Source organism: Crassostrea angulata, chromosome 1, assembly GCF_025612915.1.
Source record: "Crassostrea angulata isolate pt1a10 chromosome 1, ASM2561291v2, whole genome shotgun sequence".
Taxonomy (NCBI): domain Eukaryota; kingdom Metazoa; phylum Mollusca; class Bivalvia; order Ostreida; family Ostreidae; genus Magallana; species Magallana angulata.
Genome location: NC_069111.1, coordinates 27,807,865 through 27,828,955, shown reverse-complemented (window position 1 = coordinate 27,828,955; position 21,091 = coordinate 27,807,865). Strand labels below are relative to the sequence as shown.

The following is a 21,091-nucleotide window of genomic DNA, read 5'->3' as shown; positions in this document are numbered from 1 at the left end:
TTATTTTATGGTTGTGAAGTGTGGGGCTACGAAAACACAGATATTTTAGAGAAAGTTCATTTAACATTTTTGAAATTTGTTCTGCATATTAAGTCCAGTACCCCAAATTGTATTGTTTATGGGGAAACTGGACGATACCCTTTGATTATTTTTATCAAGGTACGAATAATAACTTATTGGGCTAAACTTTTACTGGCACATGATTGTAAGCTTACGCATATAATGTATCGCTATTTTTATAAATGTTTTTCTGAGGGTTCGTTTATGCACCCTTGGTTGTTAGAGATATTCTTAACTCATGTGGTCTTTCCTATGTCTGGATTAATCAAAGTTTTTCTAGTATCAACTGGCTAAAATCTATTGTTAAAGAGACGCTCATAAATCAGTTTTTACAAGATTGGTTCAGGAATGTAGAAAATGCACCCAAATGTTTGAATTACAGAATATTTAAGAAAAGCTTTGGACAGGAAACTTATCTTAAAAAACTTACAAATAACTTAAGATTCATTTTTACAAAATTTAGAACCTGTAATCATAAATTACCAATTGAAACTGGAAGATGAAATAACATAGAAAGATGTAATAGAATTTGTTCGTTATGTAATAAAAACACTTTGGGTGACGAATACCACTATATTATGGAATGTCAGGTATTTTCTTTATTCTGCAACAAATTAATTGAAGAAAAATATTCAACAAATGTTAACACTTATAAATTTGGGAACCTTATGAATACCAGTGACATTGATTCATCAAAAAAAATTGTCCATATTTATTAAAAAAAAATATTAGCTCAATTTATTTAACTGTGTACTCTTCCTAACTTGACTCTGTATTTGTACATTTGTAAATATTTTTGTTTTTTGTACCTCATGTACCATTGATATGGTTTGAGCGAAATAAACATTGATTTGGTAGAAGTTTTAATTGCAGTTTGATCTCCTAGTGATGTCCCACTGACTAATAAAATAATCATTTGCTTGTTAACTGTTATCCTTAACCCCAGAGTCTGCAAAATAACGTATATTTATGATTTTAAACACACTCATTACTATTAACATATTTCTGACCCTTGTATACAATTGCAAGTTTTTTTTCTATCTTTGTCGACATACAAGGTATAAATATGTTGACATGCTAAATAATTATGTCAACATGCAACATTACAATGAAATCGTAATCATAGTAAACTGTCACAAATACCTATAGTTAAACCAGAGAAGAAGTCCCATGTTTCATAATAATTTTTACAATAATTTCGATGTCCAACATTTTTCACCACCATCACTTTCAATAGATTCAGTCGAACAAAAGAAGAATAAGGCAGTGCAATTTTTTTCTATATCAAATACAGTTTTATTGTCTACGTCATGAAGAAAGTTTGACACAGTGAATAGCAATAGTTCAAAAGCATTTTATAAATTTTAAAATAATATGAGGTGTTCATCACAGCTTTAAACTCTGACATTCAGTCATACTCTGTCTAAAAGACAGAAATTCATTTTTCTGTATTGAAATAATATTAAATACAACTTGACGTCTATTTTCCTTCCATAGATACTCGTCAGTCATCGTGTTTCCTATGTCTTCTCTTACTGCTCCAATCCAGAAACCACTACATTGCAATGTTTCAGTGGATGTACAGGCAGTGTAATAATGAATGCAAATTGCACGGAAAGCAATTCAACAGAAAATTGGGCGGATTTCGAAGGAATCACCAAATTTGATATCACAAACCGTACATTAACGTCCGTTGTTCTTCGGTTAGTATCTGTTATGTAATCTATACAATTTAAATGGCAATGGCCCAGTGTACAATACAAGAGAACGTTAATTAACCGGGCAGGTTAAATGGCATATAATATTCAAATGAATCAATCAAGTATAATAATTATGACAATTTCTTGCATGAAATAAAAATATGAAAAAATAAAATCATATCCATGTAAGATAAGTGATGGTATGAACATTTTGACATGGACATTACTTGAGCTGATATATTTTTCATTGTTATTATATATAATGCTATGTCAAGCCTTTTCTAATGAGTGACAAAATTTTGAATGTTGGCTATCCAGTTACAAGCAAGATACAGTACTCACATTTCTTTATCTTTGTAAGCGTGGCTCGTGTCATGTTTTTGTTATTTGGTACATGCATTTGGTTTAGTTGCATATTAGTGAAATTTTAATTATTTTGATTTAACAACATTTAAACAGTTTCAAGTGTTTGTCCACATCATATTTTATTTTTAAAATGATATTTTTATATATCTAGTTAACTAAATGAAAGCAAAAACATAACAGATGGCTTAAACTTGTTTGCAGTAATGTATCTCGTTTGAAACAACGGACATTCAAATTTTGAGTAACCATTTGTAATAGCTTTTAAATATTCCAAATATAAAATGTAAGTTAAAGAAAAAATAGATGTGCACCATGTAATTGTGAAGCAGAATTTATAACCGTGTATACAATCAATGGTAAAATCAAGGTAAAGGTGCTTTGAAGTTGAAAAAAAACACCCAAAATTTTAATACAGTACAGTCTTCATATTTGATGTGAAGCAAAGGCAACTCAATTACTGATCTGTTTTTTGATTACAAATAAGTTTAAACTCTGCTCCATGCATGTCTTTAATTTTAACTTGATTATTCAAAACTTCCCATTTATGATCAGTGAATTAATGTATAAACTGTATACAGGAATTAAATATGTTGCGCATTACTATTGTTAACCTATTTTATTTTATTAAACCTAGAGTCTACTTTTTAAATACTAGTATATCAGCGTTTTGTAAATTGGCGAACAAGGCAGTCTAAATACAGTTGTAAACAAAATATTAGACAATGGTCTTGTAGAGTTAATTTAGCTTTTTACATATTTTTTTTCAATGAGCATGTTTTCTGTAATTTTTTAAACTCTGAAATAAGATTCTTTCATCATGCGGCACAACATTCTTTACTACGTTCAAGCAAGTCACTCCAAGTTTCTGAATTGAAAACATTGGAATACTTCTTATGATAATTTCTTTATGATAATACCTATAAAATCCATAACCGGACAACTGTAATATGACTTGCTTTGCATTGTCATTATTTTTTCCGCTTCGGTAACATGCTCATTGTTCATAAAATAATTTTGTTAATCATATCATTATAATAAATATAATTACCAATAATATCAATAAAAAGAACAAAATAAGTCGGATGATTTTTAATTCCAATACAATTTTACGGCTGTCATTTTGCTTATTTATTCATGGCCAACTTCTATCAGCAATCCTCGGATAGCTCCGCTACGCTCTATATTTACGGGTGCGCGAGACATCTTTCTTGTTCCGAATACAACTACTGTATGTTATGGTAAAAAATTACTCAAATTATGAAATTTGAAGAAAACAATGTTGTACAGCTTCTTTAAAGTATGTTTTTCATACATTGCACGAGTAATAATTCCATTTTTTTTTTTACGAATTAGTGAAACTATTCTGAAACTAATCCTGAAAGATTTCTGATGCTTGAAAGAAAGAGGGGGAAACAGATAGCGCAAATGCCCATTTGGTTTTGTCGTAAAAAACAATTTCAAATTAATTTTTTTCCAACCAAATATACTACATGATGTTATATTACAAGTTTACAAATGCATAATTTCTAATTATATTCAGTTTTGAATATTTTAACAAACGATAAGAAAAAACAATCTAAAGTTTCGGTGGTATCGAACCCATAACCTAAAAACCCTTACTGTATAATGTTACCTAATGTCTGGTACTCTAACCACTGAGCCATTTCAGTCACAACAACCTTCATTGTTAAATGCTAAATGCAACTTCAACCACGAATTTATGGACTTGTAGTGTTTCTCTAAAACGTTCAATTTTTGGAATACAAAATTACATTTTTAAAGTTATTGGGTCATCTCTCCATGTTTTTGTTGATTGAAATCGGTTTGATTTCCTTTAAAGCTTATATAGACTTTGATAAAAATATGGAGTCCATGCATACCCACTCTATAAAAGAAAAGGCAATGAAGTTCTAAAAATGACACTATTTGGAGGTTTTGCCACGCATACGCCAGTTTAAATCAACCTATTCTAAATATTTAACATATTTAAAGGTTATAAATCGATGTTATGGAAAGAAATTATGAGATTTGTTCATATTTTAATTTTATAGTATCTTACCTATCCTCATATAGGCAGCTTACACGCCTTATTCATCCATCTTCTTTATTTTTATTCTCAGACTATAGCATTGTTGTTGTTATAATTAAAGATTTACGGTTTCAGATTTTCTAGCAATGCTTGGATGTCCCTTGCTCATTTTTCTGGTTCTTGGAGTCTCATTATGACTGTAGATTTAAGTATACAAAGTGATACTGGAAAAATAAACCAATCACCTGTATCGACTGTGGCTTCATCTATGATATTTTCTCGGACATGTTGGCTATCTAACATTCCTTATATTCCAGGTAAAAAAATGAATTTTGAAACTTGGTCTGTTAACTCTCTTCTTCTTTAAATGTGTAACAATTATAGTTTAACCAATAGATTTCAAGTGTGTACTACATTAACGAGAATTTGAAAGTCTTTTTTTGAAGTTGTAGTTAGCCTGGCAGGATAACAACTCTGCTTTGTCTTCTAAATTCTACCCAGCATTTATGAACGTTTCTCGTGTATGATTTAATTATATTGATAAAATGTTGTAATTTCAAAAAGAGTTTTTAAAATCCACATTGTTATTCAAAGGGAAAGTTCTATTCGTCTTCATTATTATGCTTCCTGTCAGTTTGTTATAATATATTTATATTCAATACTCATCTTCAGCATGCAGTGAATAATGGCATACCCAGGTTGGTAAGGCCCTATTTCACATTTCCAATGTAAATAGTAAAGAAACCAACTCGGTTCTGGTTGTTAAAAAGCTATCTCGTGTGCTTAAAAATTGTTTACAATATAAAACCTAGCGTTTCTTGAATGAATTGTTTAAAAACACGTGAGCCTGCTTGACTTTAAAATTAATTGTAAATATTTTAAAACGAACTTTACTTACGTCTTTATTACATAGTCAATTATGGTACCCCTTGCCTTGCCTATAATTAAAATCGCCATCAATGAAAGTTAAATATTTCAATTTTTCATCATACAATGTATCATTGCACCCGCGGTCGCACGTTTTATATTTAGAAGTAGATAGGTAGAGATATGATTGCCATATCTTACGGTATTAACTTCAAACCTTTGAACCTAAGGTGACGAAGGGGGTAGTAAATTTCCGCTCCTTGATCCCTCCCTTAATTTGTAAAATACGTCAAGAAAGTTTTAACACTGTGCCGGATAATTATGCCAGTACGAAAGTGTACATGTATCTTAAGCGGGTGCAAAAATGCCATCCACCTTGGGGCGGATGGCATTTTTGCACCCGCTTAAGATACAGTTTCGTAAATTTAACTTGTACACAGATGATTGATTGACTACTGTTAAGAGAGTATATAACAACTTTTGATTTTAGTATGTCTCATCTGACAGGTGAGATATTTACCTTTTAAAATTAACATCCTATGGGAAAATAATAATTCCCAGTGGAGAAAAAAAACTTTTTCTTCAGGAAATATACAGGAATTATATTTCCTAAAGGAAAAAAGTATTTCCTACAGGAATTTAACTGAAACAGGTAGTTTTCATATAGGACATTAAGATTTTTAAATTGTTTTTCCTATGGACAAAAGTATTTTCCTGTAGGAATTATACCTTTTTTTTTATTTTTATTTTTATTCAAAAGTGGTTATATACTCTTTATGCAACGGTCTATCATATAACATTTTTGAATTTTTCGAAACGTGCACTTTAGACGGATGCGAAAATGCCATCTTGCCACTAAACGACATGAAAATATAAAATAAATGAAATTAAGAAAGTTCGATTTGACGAGATTAATGCCTAGGTCATATTAAAGCCGATGGTCGGGCAAACACATTCGTCGGCTGAAGAAACAACACGATCTCCGGACAGTGTTATCAGACGACGCGGAGCAGTCGCATTAATTTCTAGACCGGAACACCGATATCTTCATTATATTTAAATATAAACGCTCGATCATCGCAAGTTAATACACAGTTTGATTTTTACGGTCGGCCGCTTACATGAACAATTTCGCAGTTGCTGAATATTCAACTGAAACGTAAGCTTCGAAAAGTTTGCAGCATGAATTTGTCCCCCAGAAGGCAGCCAGCCGCATTGTCAAAATTGCCCCAAAGACCAGTCGAACCTCGGTCGATTTTCGGTCGCCAATCGGTATCTGTCAGCCTACATTTAAGAAACCTCAATGTAGACCGATCGACGACAGACATAACAAACTGTCTGTCAATGTCGGACGATGATCAACGGATATTTTAACGGCTGTTTCAACAGAATAAATTGGTCACCGACGCAAAATATATTACATGTGTATTTGGCCCGACGGACACAAAATTGTTCTCTAAAAGAGATTGATATAGACCAAGGCAACGGCTAATCAACTTCCGACTGTCGCGCGAAGAATCCCATTTTTTGCCTTAAAAAACCCCGTCAGTCGTTAGTGGTTTTTTTTCGAAACGTGACTGGGGTTTAAGCAATCTCGTTTTCAGATTCAATACTTGTATTAAAATGATGCTCTTAAATTGAGCACATCCTAGTCAATAAACATTATATTTTAGAATTCGTGCCACCATATCTGAATAAAAATTTGCCAGGCTATGTTTTGATTCAATAATACCCGGTATTTACATATTCCAGTATACACGCATGTGATAACCCCTACAAAACGTTTTTGTGACATATAGTCCAATACAGTTCATCAATGATTATTTTAGTATTTTTACAATGGCTGGAAATTATGTAAATATAAAAAATAAGGTATCATTTTTATATTTTGTTTTGAAGTGATCAAGTACGGTCGGGTGTTAAAAAAAACCATAAGACCATTCGGGTTTTATTGGATTTTATTACCCCGACCTCATTTGTTCACTGCAAAATACTCAAAGAATGATTCCCTATTCCTTAATACTAAAGAATGTTGCTTACAGCGTCAATATTTGACAGTACTAGTTTTGTCAGCAAAGCATAAAACTGTAAAACAGAGAAATAGTATGTCAAGGCTGAAGCTCCTATATTCGATGCGGCTGATGACATTTTACTATACTCTGTCCCTAGTTTCTGCTTCCACCACTTTTCGCTGGATATTTTGATAATCATACATGTAAATACCTTTGTGCCCAAACTACGTATATCCACTAAAATGAAAAAGCCCAGGTCATCTGTTTTAAAAACCCCTCTCCTACCATGTGATCATTTCCCATTATAAATCTCTGTAAGAAATCTGTTTTCGTTCCTGTGAAGTTTTCCGAGTGAAAAATGATAATGTGTCAATGAAGATACCTTGAATAGTTTCCCTTTATCTATTTCAATTGTATTTCTTTCACAGTTATGTGTATTTTTATTAAAGATCATCCAAACGTTACAGAAACGATAACTTGAGACAGACGATAACAATTGTCGACAAAGATAGATATCAGCGATTAAAAAAGTTTTTGTTTATTTATTCATCTTACAAACTTATTATTTTGATCCAATATCCTCGTATGTACCACAATGTACCTGATATAATTGACATAATTTATGTACATAGCCAGCTGGTCAACACTATCAAAATTACTAATTAGTATTATAAGGCTTAGTAAACAATACACCTTTAAATCACTTTTCTTAGTTGCGGACTTTGACGGAGATAATGTTCGTTGTCGCTTTGCATCAGGATCAGATGAATGTGCTAGTATTTGTGGAAACCATGTATCATTCCTAACATTAAATGAGGTAAGTGATTTTATTATTTGATACCAAATAAATTTATCTTTCTTTTTTTTCATTAAGATTATTTTGCATTTAAAAACTACGAAAGCCCATCGCTAATTCGCGAAAGCTCATCGATCGCTAATTCGCGAAAGTTTCGCGTTTATACGCGAAAGTTTCTCGTATATTCGCAAAAGTAAGACGTGTATTCGCGAAAGAAACGCTTTTCTTTCGCGAAAAAATATTTTTTTAACTTACAAAAATGAGCTCAATGGGCTTTCGTAAAATTGCTTCGCTGCAAAATTTATTAAATAGAATATGTTTTTTCTTTCAGGCTAACTGCTCATTTACTGTCAATAGCAATCTCGGTAGTACTTCTATTGGAGATTACGCAGTGGCTCTACAGATAGAGGATTTCACTGACTCGTCTTCCAGTATTCCTTTAAGCAGTGTACCGTTACAGTTTATCATTACTGTTCAACAGGCTGGTGTTTGTTTCGATAGCGCAGTTTTTGTCTCTCCGACACCGGCTGCTGGGGAAACATTACTTGCTCAAAATAGATCTCTACAGCTTAATGCTAGAGCCTATGTTCATTATACAAAGTAAGTTAGTACGTCTAATGTATATGACTACTGATTTGAAAAAAACAAACTTATTAGCTGAATGGTCACGATTCATTATTTACTGTGGAATTGAATTTGTTTTTACTTCCCATAATACAATTTTAAAATTGTTTGCGAGTCATATTACTAAACTATTGTTATTTTTTTTAAAGGAAAGGTTTCTCAACAATAAGATGTTCAATAAAATTAAACCAATGATATTTAAAGAGGATCGCTGTTGCAATTTTAAGACAATTGGTTCTTGAAATATAAGGATAGTATTGAAATCGCCATCATTTGACGTTGTGTAAAAAAAAAAGTATAAAACTTTATGCAGTTAGCTACCTTATTAACCTTGTTGCAACTTATCTTGATGACAGTGCTCAAATAAGTTAACGTGAGTGTCCTTTCTGACATGTTTTATTTTTCAAATAAAGTCTGCAAGATATAATTTGAAAAATAAAATATATCAGAGAGGACATGGGGAAAACAATTAAACCTCGAATAAAAATCGCTTTGCGATATCACGATACTTAAATTGACTCAGTGTTTGCCCAGTGTCATAAGTTTTGTTGACTCCATGAGATAAAATAACATCGGCCAAATGTAATTCTGTCCATAGTCGCAACATAGTGGATTGCACTAACATGTTGTTGTTACATTAACTAAACTTCAGTATATATATATATATATATATATATATATATATATATATATATATATATATATATATATATATATATATTAGGGGTGTGATATAAATCTTATATCACACCCTTCTCCGGCAATCTTCGTATGTTATATCACACCCCTTTCCGTTTATTTTCTGTTGATAATCAGTTGAGCCGTTACCGAGAAATCACGTGCACAACATCGCCAAAATGATGATAATAATGGATATATGGTGTTGTTCTTTTATAGAATTTAGTTTGAAATTTCATTACAATTCATCTATCAGTTAGATTTGTTTTTCAAAGACTCATGAGGTAAATGTAGCTACAAAACTTTCTAATATCATGTATTTGAATCCTTTTCAGAGTAACCAAATTCCACATTATGTCGCCTCTCAAATTTACAATGTCGGACATCGTGCAACATGGGTTATATGAATTTGAGGTTACAATGTCGCTGGATCCAAATGTCGAGGATCTCAATGGAACTTATGTAATGTGCTTTTCAGCAGAGACAAGTGAAAGTTAAGTAGTTTACAATACATTACATATACATGTATGTTCAGTATTACTTATATGAATACGATTATTTTACTTATATCTCCCAGCCTGTCGTTTTTTCTGCATTTTTACAGCTTCTAAATGTTTAAGGATAATGTTGTTTATGTTGTTTTCTAAATTGTCTATATTAGATATAAATTGCAAATATTGAATTATCATAAATCACCGACCACTGTGGAAAAATAAATTTAATGTTTTATCAATTTGCAGGATATCCTCAGAATCAAGATGTATCACCGTGGATCTAGGAGGTAATTAAAACTATGCGTTTTCAAATATTTATTTTATTCATCCTTACCAAGGAACAAAGGGATAAATGCAACGCTGAACACATAAACATGTAGGTCTGGCATGTTTTGCAATAAGTTATTTTCACCCCCTGCGGATAAATCTATTGAATTTTTTTTTTTGGGGGGGGGGGGGGGGGTCACTGTTTTTGCTCTTCGAAAAGAGAAATTTGGGTCAAATTTTTACAAAACATATACCGAAAAATCTTATAAATTTCTTCTGAAAAACCAATGTGGAAGCATCAATAGGTAGTATAGATTCAAGTTTATTCAAATCATGATCCTGGGAGGTAGGTAGGAGCCACAATAGGGGATGTTAATCAAAGACATATAATTGGAACTGGGAGTACGTGTAAGAAAACGTACAGCAGTCTGGATATAGTATTTTGGCCGCTTTTGAAGTAATCATTTAGATCATTGGAGTTTTAAGTGCATTTATTTGTTAAAATCAACAAAATCAAAAGTCACGCCTTAGTGTATTTAAATCTAAATACTTTTTAAAAGCTTTAGTTTCATTAACCTTCTTTGTTATATTCTGTTTAGCAAACATTTCTTATCAGAATCAACACTCTTATAGTCTCATTTAAAAAAGATAAACAATATGGGATCTTGTATGTAGTTGATATATAAGTATTGAAATCAAATTGCGTTTATGTGGGTTGTACAGACAAAAAAAAAGATTAAAATGTTGCGCACACATAATTTCTTTTTTATTTTGAATTAATTCTGGTCCAAAGCGCACGACAATAGATTTCAATGATCACAGATATCACAGAATTTCAACATATTTCCAAAATACAGTGTATATTCCTGTTCGACCTGAGAGAATATATTCAACCCCATATTATTGTTTTCAAACCGATTTAAAGATTTATAAAAGTTTTGATTTCCAAGAAGAACATAAAGAGCTAGAGACCCGAACTACCAAAAAATGGTCTTAACTAAAAAATACACTGTTTCTTTGTCTACTTGTATCATACCTTTTTTAAAACGAAGTTTACAATATGGTTTTGATGAAAAAAAGTAATAAAGCAAACGTCATTTTTTGTAACGTGAACGTGACGTGAAATGATAAAACTAATCATTCGTTTCAAATTACAGAAAAAAGAACTTTGAAGACACCGATATACCTAATTATGACCTTCAGCACTAATCCTTGCATTCTAAAATTTGCAGACTATATTTTTCAGCTTTTCTTGGCAAATTCATGAATTATTACAATGACTACGAAAAAAGAATTTTTGTTTTGTTTGTTTAATGAATTTCACATCATGCTAAGTACCGCTGAGTGTTGAGTGTGGACAATTTTAATGAGAGTGAAGGTTTTCCCGGAGAGAGAGAGAGAGAGAGAGAGAGAGAGAGAGAGAGAGAGAGGTTCACTGTTTGGAAGCATAGATGGTATAGTATAATAGTGATTATTTTATGTTTTTATCTTTTATGAACAAGAATATGTGCAGATCAATAGAGGGGGGTCAGGGAGGGGGACTAGACCCTACCTCATTTGGAAAATTCAAATTTCTTAAATTTACATTGTAAAATTACTAAGAATATGCCTCGAAACACCATTCCCCGCCCCTGGTTAACTCAAATATCCCTCGGACCCCCTACATCACCCACCCCGAACAAAAGTTCTGGATCCACGCATGAAACACTTACTGGCAAGATGTGTTTTAACATTTTAAAATTATTTAATAATAATTTTAATTATTAGCCAAGAAGTAGCACGTTAATAGTGTTGTTAAAAAAGCTGGATTCATAGCAAGCGTTTAGAAATTGTGTTTTTAGTATAAGCTCGATATCTTAATAATGAACAAAGCATTGATATATAGTATCCAGAACCAGCTTAATCTATCGCTTTGGAATTATTAACACAACTTGCAAGAACTATATCACTTTATTTGATTTGATAAAATAATAAAAATATAGAATATTAGGATATTATAAGATAACCTTTTTAAAGAAACAAAGGGCATACATTGGGCATAATTTGTGCCCCTAAAAACAGCAGATATATATAATCTTTGTTATAGATTTTACTTTGTTTTATAAAGGTGTTGAAAAAACTGACTTAAATAATTTGTGTAAACGAGCGCGTTCCTCCATTTAAGTACGTACGTAATTAAAACATATACAGAATATCTACTCAATTAAGCGATCATTTTAAAATTAAAATCCCATTTAGCATGTATAGATTCTGATGACCGCCAACCAAATTCTTGTCAAAACAAAGAAACTTGTACCGACCTGGTCAACGATTACCAAAGTGATTTTCTTACATTATTTAATGAAAGTGACAATTTTACACATTATGATTGCATACTATTTTTTCTAGGAAAGAACTATGATGAATGTCTTCATGATCGTTACCTGAATTCAGTCTTTATTGATTAATATAACGAACCTCCCTTTCCTTGTCAAAACAACGGAACATGTATAGATCTGATTAATGATTATCAATGTAACTGTACAGACGGGTTTAATGGAACAGACTGTACAAAAAGTAAATTTTAATATTATTTTTTTTTAAACTATTGGTAAAGTTCATTGTGTTCATTTAAATAATATGTGCTTGAGTACATGCACGTATCATTGAACTATATGATAGGAACTGTAACAAGTTTCATTTCAATCAAATTTCATTGATTATGAATGAGAATTCACAATAAAAAAAATTAGAGACTGGTTTAACTGAAACGTCCTGCAAATAATTTGCATTTGATCGATGAAATTGATCCTTTTCATTTAGATATCGATGACTGCCAAACAGAGCCTTGTCAAAACAATGGATCCTGTACAGACCTGGTCAATGACTACCAATGTAGTTGTGTTGCAGGATTCAATGGAACAAATTGTGAAAATGGTAAACACCATTAATGCTTATCAGTACAATTCTTACAAAACCATTAAAAATTAAATTATGTACAGAACCAAATTTTGAGGAAATATTAAAAAGAAGTTCAACTTATCCATAAAATGTTGTATTCCTGTCATCCGTAAAGATGCACGTGCAATACAGACGTATGATATATGTATATTCTTGAGATTGCATACAAATAATTTGACATTGTAAATATCCCATAGAAAGATAATTCAGATCAAGACATACGTGTATTTTGCTTATTTTCGAAAAGCAGTTAAGAAATGAATTATTTGTGATAATGATTTTTCCAAATGCATTATCTACAAATTAATTATTTGCAGAACATGCGTTTGACACTCAACATTTAGTTTCTGTAAGTTAAAGGCTTCTATGCTAAACTTTTCCTATATATAAGGACCATAAAGGTTGGTGTTATGTACAACTGTAATTACATTATATGTTATATATGTTTCTTACTTTAGACATCAATGAATGCACAGTACAACCTTGTCAGAACAATGGGACGTGTATTGATCTGATCAATGGGTACCAGTGTATTTGTGCATACAGGTTTAATGGAACAAACTGTGAAACAAGTGAGCTGAGGCTTATCTATTTCCAATGTTATTAATTATAGATCAGTTTATTGTTGGTATTGTATTAGATATTCTCTAATATGTTAATTAATGAATGATTCAACTTAAAAATTGTGTTAACTTGATTTATATTGTAAAAAAAATATATTGGTTTTAATCATTTTCCATGTTTTGGGGTTTCAATTTGTGTAAGTTAATTAACATGTATAAGTAGGTCCTACCTAAATGTTTGGCAGGAAAACTAATCTAAAAGTAGCCCACGATTTAACAAGATTCAATGCAATTTCTTAAATTTGTCCAATCAAATCTTTTGAATATTCACAGTTAATGATTCATGCCCAAGCGATTGTCAAAACAATAGCACTTGTATAGACATGATCAGCCACATCCACTGTCAGTGTGTTGAAGGATTCAATGGAACAAGGTGTGAAAACAGTAAGTTCTATGGATTCTAACTGCACAATTTAATCTTTTGTAAAGGATATTTCAAATAACAAAGTCCAGCAGGTAATTTGATTAAACACTTTTGTTATGAAGCTCGGGAACTACTTCTATACCAATTATGGAAAAACAAATTTCTCCCTGAATATAACAATATTACACGTTGCTTATGAAATAGGTCATGGGTGCATTGCTCAGAAAATAATCATGTTTTTGTATTATTGATACAAAAGATCAAACAGGCTTCATACAAGGAAGATACTAGATTGATAGATATGACCTTATGCAAAACACTGAGAAAAATGACATATCTGGTGTGTTATCAATCATTAGTTCAAACACATTTGATAAAAATTATTACCAAATGTATACCTTTTAATTCATGTTTATATTTTCATCTATTCAATCATTGATGGTCAAATTTGGATATATATGGAATAGACAATAACGAAGGTTATATATATATATATATATTTCAAAGTGAGGGTGATACAAATGTCTTTCCTATTATTTCTTTTCTGTACAGAAACTGGCCTGTAAGATAAAAATGTTCATTATAAGAACATGCTAGGTAATTAGATAGATCATACGAAAAATCCGACATCTGAAACTGCTGATAACATGTACTATTACGAAATGGCTCTGTAAAATCTCTTAGAACCTCAATTAAGGTGCTGATATTAACGTGGATTAAAGTAAACTAAAATTGAAATATTTTCATTGGTTTAGAATTTTCAAAATTTACAATATTGAACCAAAAATAGCATTTAAAAATATTTGGGGAGGTGAAAAATGCCAGCGGGATTCGAACTTATGACCTACAGATTCGTAGTTAACCCTCTAACCCACTACGCGCTACGCTGTTAAGTGACAAAAGTAGGAAAGAAACTACTTTTATAATTGCACTTGGTTTTATTGTTTATTTCGATAAACAATACGCCAGAACATGGAAGTGTCCCATACCACCTTAATGAATCGGGATATTATAATACGATCTTTTGATTTAAGACCAAAGGTTAAAACTTAATTAGTATGGATAAGCAAAACATGACTGAAAATCGTGTCACAAAATGATAGTTCTTTGGACATATTATAAGGCATCCAATTTGATGCCAATCGATCCAAAACTCAATAATAATGAAAAGGATGAATTAAAGAAACCATCAACCAGTTAAACGAACGATATATAATTTGTATGATTTTTTAAATCAATTCCCTGATCATATCGCAAATGAACATGTATTTTTTCCACTAGTAAAGCTATGAAGTAGATTTATTGACGACTCACGATGATGAAATCATCATAAAACTTTTAAGGGTGTTGTGCGGCCATCAGGTACATTTTAAAAAAAAAGTCAAATCTGTTGTCAAAAGACAAAAAAGCAATAAATATGAGATTCTACGTGTTGTTTTAAATGCAAATTACGCATACAAGAACAGAACAATGCTTTTAAAATCACTTACGTGCTTTTAGATATCGACGACTGCATACCAGAGCCTTGTCAAAACAACGGAACCTGTACAGACCTGGTCAACGACTACCGCTGTGATTGTGTAGCAGGATTCAATGAAACAAATTGTGAAAACAGTAAGACTATCAATTCATTATATTTTTGTCTCTGGTAGAAGAATAACAATGGCCTATCCTAAAGTGTCATTTTGTTGTTACAGTATTGACTTATATTGATATGATTTTGTTATAAAAATATTTGAGGACCAAGTTATTTTTTAATGGCCAATGAATAAGTACATTAAATTGCACATACCGGTATTATTTACTGATACAGAAAATTGTTGTAATTGTTTTGTTTTTTTTGTTCATTAAGTTTTTACTTAAAATTTTAGATATTGATGACTGCCATCCAGATCCCTGTCAAAACAATGGAACCTGTACAGACCTTGTCAACGACTACCGCTGTGATTGTGTTGCAGGATTCAATGGAACAAATTGTGATAACAGTAAGCTATACAAATGCTTAGTTTGGAACAGATGTAAAGATTAAAAGCTTTCTTCTTCATCAGATATTTTATTATTTTCTTAGTATGACTTTAGTGTTCATCCATTCTCAATATAATTTAAACTCACTGGCAATAAACAACAACACTTTTTTTCATTTTTACAATAAATTGTATTTGGTTGGGAACAGATATCAATGACCAACAACATGTTTTCCATTTTTACAATAAATTGCATTTGGTTATGAACAGATATCAACGAATGTCTTCCGAATCCTTGTCAAAATAACGGAACCTGTACAGACATGGTCAATGATTACAAGTGTGATTGTGTTCCTGGATTTAATGGAACAAACTGTGAAAACGGTAATAACTATTATTGCAGTATTTTTTTCAGATTAAAAGGTGAAAAACGCATTGATGAAATTTTGAATATTATTCTAAATGTTTCCAATGTTGTGAAATGTATGATTTGTCAATAAATTTTGTTATTTGTGTTCCAATTGAAATATTGATACTGTGTAAAAAAAAACCCGACTTCTACATCCAATAATTGATACGAGGAATGTTTTAAGTCTTTTTATTTTTGATAATTTATTTTAATTCTAGATATCGATGACTGCAATCCAGAGCCTTGTCAAAACAATGGAACCTGTACAGACTTGATCAACGACTACCAATGTGATTGTGTTGCAGGATTCAATGAAACAAATTGTGAAAACAGTAAGACTAGAAATGCAATATTGTAAACCAACTTTTATTTGCAACGACTTTATTTCGCGATTTACTCATGCAAAAGTTGTTTGCGACGACTTATGTTCGCGATCAAGCCATATCCAGACCCTTTTTGCAAAATAACTAGACTACATCGCGGCGTGAAATATTTGCGACGACGATGCCCTCGCAAAACTTGCGAACATTTTTGCAGGCTAATAAAAGTTAGTTCACAGTATATTTTTGTCTCTGGTAGAAGAATAACAATGGCCTAACCTAATGTTACATTTTGGTGTTACAATACTGAATTATTTAGATAGGGATTCAGTTATAACAGCTATTTGAGGACCAAGCTGTTTATCGGGGGGGGGGGGGTTGATGATCAATGAATAATTATCTGAAATTGCATATATTATTTACCGATACAGAAAATTGTTGATAAATGATGTTTATTTTTGTTCTTACTTAAATTTTTAGATATCGATGACTGCCAACCAGATCCATGTCAAAACAACGGAACCTGTACAGACCTGGTCAATGACTACCACTGTGATTGTGTTGCAGGATTCAATGAAACAAATTGTGAAAACAGTACGTACTGCATATGTTTAATTTGTTTTAAATTTATATCCAAAGATTTATCGAATGCAATGTAGGCATTCTTTTTATCTGTATTGATTGTGGTTGTACTTGAAATTGATTATAGATATCAATGACTGCCAAGCAGAACCTTGTCAAAACAATGGAACCTGTACAGACCTGGTCAACGACTACCGCTGTGATTGTGTTGCAGGATTCAATGAAACAAATTGTGATAACAGTAAGCAATGCAAATGCTTAGTTTGGAACAGATGTAAAGATTAAAAGCTTTTTTTTTCATCAGATATTTTATTATTTTCTTAGTATGACTTTAGTGTTCATCCATTTTCAATATAATTAAAACTCGTTGGCAATAAACAACAACCTGTTTTCCATTTTTACAATAAATTGCATTTGGTTATGAACAGATATCAACGACTGTCTTCCGAATCCTTGTCAAAATAACGGAACCTGTACAAACAGGGTCAATGATTACAAGTGTGATTGTGTTCCTGGATTTAATGGAACAAACTGTGAAAACGGTAATAACTATTAATGCAGTATTTTTTTCAGATTAAAAGGTGAAAAACGCATTGATGAAATTTTGAATATTATTTTAAATGTTTCCAATGTTGGGAGATGTATGATTTGTCAATAAATTTTGTTACTTGCGTTCCAATTGAAATATTGATACTGTGTTAAAAAACAGGACTTCTACATCCAATAATTGATACGAGGAATGGTTTTTTTATTTTTATTTTTGATAATTTATTTTAATTCTAGATATCGATGACTGCAATCCAGAGCCTTGTCAAAACAATGGAACCTGTACAGACTTGATCAACGACTACCAATGTGATTGTGTTGCAGGATTCAATGAAACAAATTGTGAAAACAGTAAGACAATAAATGCAATACTGTAAACCAACTTTTATTTGCAACGACTTTATTTCGCGATTTACTTATGCAAAAGTTGTTTGCGACGACTTATGTTCGCGATCAAGCCATATCCAGACCCTTTTTGCAAAATAACTAGACTACATCGCGGCGTGAAATATTTGCGACAACGATGCCCTCGCAAAACTTGCGAACATTTTTGCAGGCTAATAAAAGTTAGTTCACACTATATTTTTGTCTCTGGTAGAAGAATAACAATGGCATATCCTAATGTTACATTTTGGTGTTACAATACTGAATTATTTAGATAGGGATTCAGTTATAACAGCTATTTGAGGACCAAGCTGTTTTTCAAGGGGGAGGGAGGGGGGGGGGTTGATTATCAATGAATAATTATCTGAAATTGCATATATTATTTACCGATACATAAAAATTGTTGATAAATGATGTTTATTTTTGTTCTTACTTAAATTTTTAGATATCGATGACTGCCAACCAGATCCATGTCAAAACAACGGAACCTGTACAGACCTGGTCAACGACTACCACTGTGATTGTATTGCAGGATTCAATGAAACAAATTGTGAAAACAGTAAGACTATAAATGCATTACTGTAAACCAACTTTTATTTGCAACGACTTTATTTCGCGATTTACTCATGCAAAAGTTGTTTGCGACGACTTATGTTCGCGATCAAGCCATATCCAGACCCGTTTTGCAAAATAACTAGACTACATCGCGGCATGAAATATTTGCGACGACGATGCCCTCGCTAAACTCGTGAAAATTTCTCGCACGCGAATAAAAGTTAGTTTACAGTATATTTTTGTCTCTGGTAGAAGAATAACAATGGCCTATTCTAAAAGTTCATTTTGGTGTTACAATACTGACTCATATAGATAGGGATTCTGTTATAACAACTATTTGAGGACCAAGCTGTTTTCTTAGGGGGGGGGGGGGTTGATGGTCAATGAATAGTTGTCTGAAATTACATATATTATTTACTGATACAAAAAACTGTTGATAAATGATGTTTTTTTTTTCTTCTTACTTAAATTTTTAGATATCGATGACTGCCAACCAGATCCATGTCAAAACAACGGAACCTGTACAGACCTGGTCAACGATTACCACTGTGATTGTGTTGCAGGATTCAATGGAACTAATTGTGAAAACAGTACGTACCGCATATGCTTAATTTGTTTTAAATTTATATCCAAAGATTTATCGAATGCAATGTAGGCATTCTTTTTTATCTGTACTTATTGTTGTGGTACTTGAAATTGATTATAGATATCAATGACTGCCAAGCAGAACCTTGTCAAAACAATGGAACCTGTACAGACCTGGTCAACGACTACCGCTGTGATTGTGTTGCAGGATTCAATGAAACAAATTGTGATAACAGTAAGCAATGCAAATGCTTAGTTTGGAACAGATGTAAAGATTAAAAGCTTTTTTCTTCATCAGATATTTTATTATTTTCTTAGTATGACTTTAGTGTTCATCCATTTTCAATACAATTAAAACTCGTTGGCAATAAACAACAACATTTTTTTCTTTTTTACAATAAATTGCATTTGGTTATGAACAGATATCAATGACTGTCTTCCGAATCCTTGTCAAAATAACGGAACCTGTACAGACATGATCAATGATTACAAGTGTGATTGTGTTCCTGGATTTAATGGAACAAACTGTGAAAACGGTAATAACTATTAATGCAGTATTTTTTTCAGATTAAAAGGTGAAAAATGGGATGATCAAATTTTGAATATTATTTTAAATGTTTCCAATGTTGTGAGATGTATGATTTGTTAATAAATTTTGTTACTTGTGTTCCAATTGAAATATTGATACTGTGTTAAAAAACCGGACTTCTACATCCAATAATTGATACGAGGAATGGTTTTTTTATTTTTATTTTTGATAATTTATTTTAATTCTAGATATCGATGACTGCAATCCAGAGCCTTGTCAAAACAACGGAACCTGTACAGACTTGATCAACGACTACCAATGTGATTGTGTTGCAGGATTCAATGAAACAAATTGTGAAAACAGTAAGATTATAAATCAAAACTGTAAACCAACTTTTATTTGCAACGACTTTATTTCGCGATTTACTCATGCAAAAGATGTTTGCGACGACTTATGTTCGCGATCAAGCCATATCCAGACCCTTTTTGCAAAATAACTAGACTACATCGCGGCGTGAAATATTTGCGACGACGATGCCCTCGGAAAACTTGCGAACATTTTTGCAGGCTAATAAAAGTTAGTTCACAGTATATTTTTGTCTCTGGTAGAAGAATAACAATGGCCTATCCTAATGTTACATTTTGGTGTTACAATACTGAATTATTTAGATAGGGATTCAGTTATAACAGCTATTTGAGGACCAAGCTGTTTTTCAAGGGGGAGGGAGTGGGGGGGGGGATTGATGATCAATGAATAGTTGTCTGAAATTACATATATTATTTACTGATACAAAAAACTGTTAATAAATGATATTTATTTTGTTCTTACTTAAATTTTTAGATATCGATGACTGCCAACCAGATCCATGTCAAAACAACGGAACCTGTACAGACCTGGTCAGCGACTACCAATGTGATTGTGTTGCAGGATTCAATGAAACAAATTGTGAAAACAGTAAGACTATAAATGCATTACTGTAAACCAACTTTTATTTGCAACGACTTTATTTCGCGATTTACTCATGCAAAAGTTGTTTGCGACGACTTATGTTTGCGATCAAGCCATATCTTGACCCGTTTTGCAAAATAACTAGACTACATCGCGGCATGAAATATTTGCGACGACGATGCCCTCGCTAAACTCGTGAAAATTTCTCGCACGCGAATAAAAGTTAGTTTACAGTATATTTTTGTCTCTGGTAGAAGAATAACAATGGCCTATTCTAAAAGTTCATTTTGGTGTTACAATACTGACTTATATAGATAGGGATTCTGTTATAACAACTATTTGAGGACCAAGCTGTTTTCTTAGGGGGGGGGGGGTATGGTCAATGAATAGTTGTCTGAAATTACATATTTTATTTACTGATACAAAAAACTGTTGATAAATGATGTTTA

General features: G+C 31.9%; 1 protein-coding gene across 1 annotated transcript in view; it reads left to right on the top strand.

Moving 5' to 3' along the window:
- The first annotated feature begins 8,165 nt into the window (after positions 1–8,165).
- Positions 8,166–21,091, top strand: part of LOC128191925 (neurogenic locus notch homolog protein 1-like) — a 67,096-nt gene continuing 54,170 nt past the window's right edge. The window contains exons 1-17 of the mRNA XM_052864299.1: positions 8,166–8,430; positions 9,468–9,913; positions 12,696–12,809; positions 13,292–13,405; positions 13,730–13,840; positions 15,321–15,434; positions 15,692–15,805; positions 16,055–16,168; positions 16,412–16,525; positions 16,994–17,107; positions 17,223–17,336; positions 17,524–17,637; positions 19,057–19,170; positions 19,287–19,400; positions 19,588–19,701; positions 19,943–20,056; positions 20,535–20,648. Of these exons, the coding sequence (XP_052720259.1) occupies positions 13,780–13,840; positions 15,321–15,434; positions 15,692–15,805; positions 16,055–16,168; positions 16,412–16,525; positions 16,994–17,107; positions 17,223–17,336; positions 17,524–17,637; positions 19,057–19,170; positions 19,287–19,400; positions 19,588–19,701; positions 19,943–20,056; positions 20,535–20,648 (1,429 nt within the window). The 5' untranslated portion in view covers positions 8,166–8,430; positions 9,468–9,913; positions 12,696–12,809; positions 13,292–13,405; positions 13,730–13,779. The remainder of the gene's footprint in view (positions 8,431–9,467; positions 9,914–12,695; positions 12,810–13,291; positions 13,406–13,729; positions 13,841–15,320; positions 15,435–15,691; positions 15,806–16,054; positions 16,169–16,411; positions 16,526–16,993; positions 17,108–17,222; positions 17,337–17,523; positions 17,638–19,056; positions 19,171–19,286; positions 19,401–19,587; positions 19,702–19,942; positions 20,057–20,534; positions 20,649–21,091) is intronic.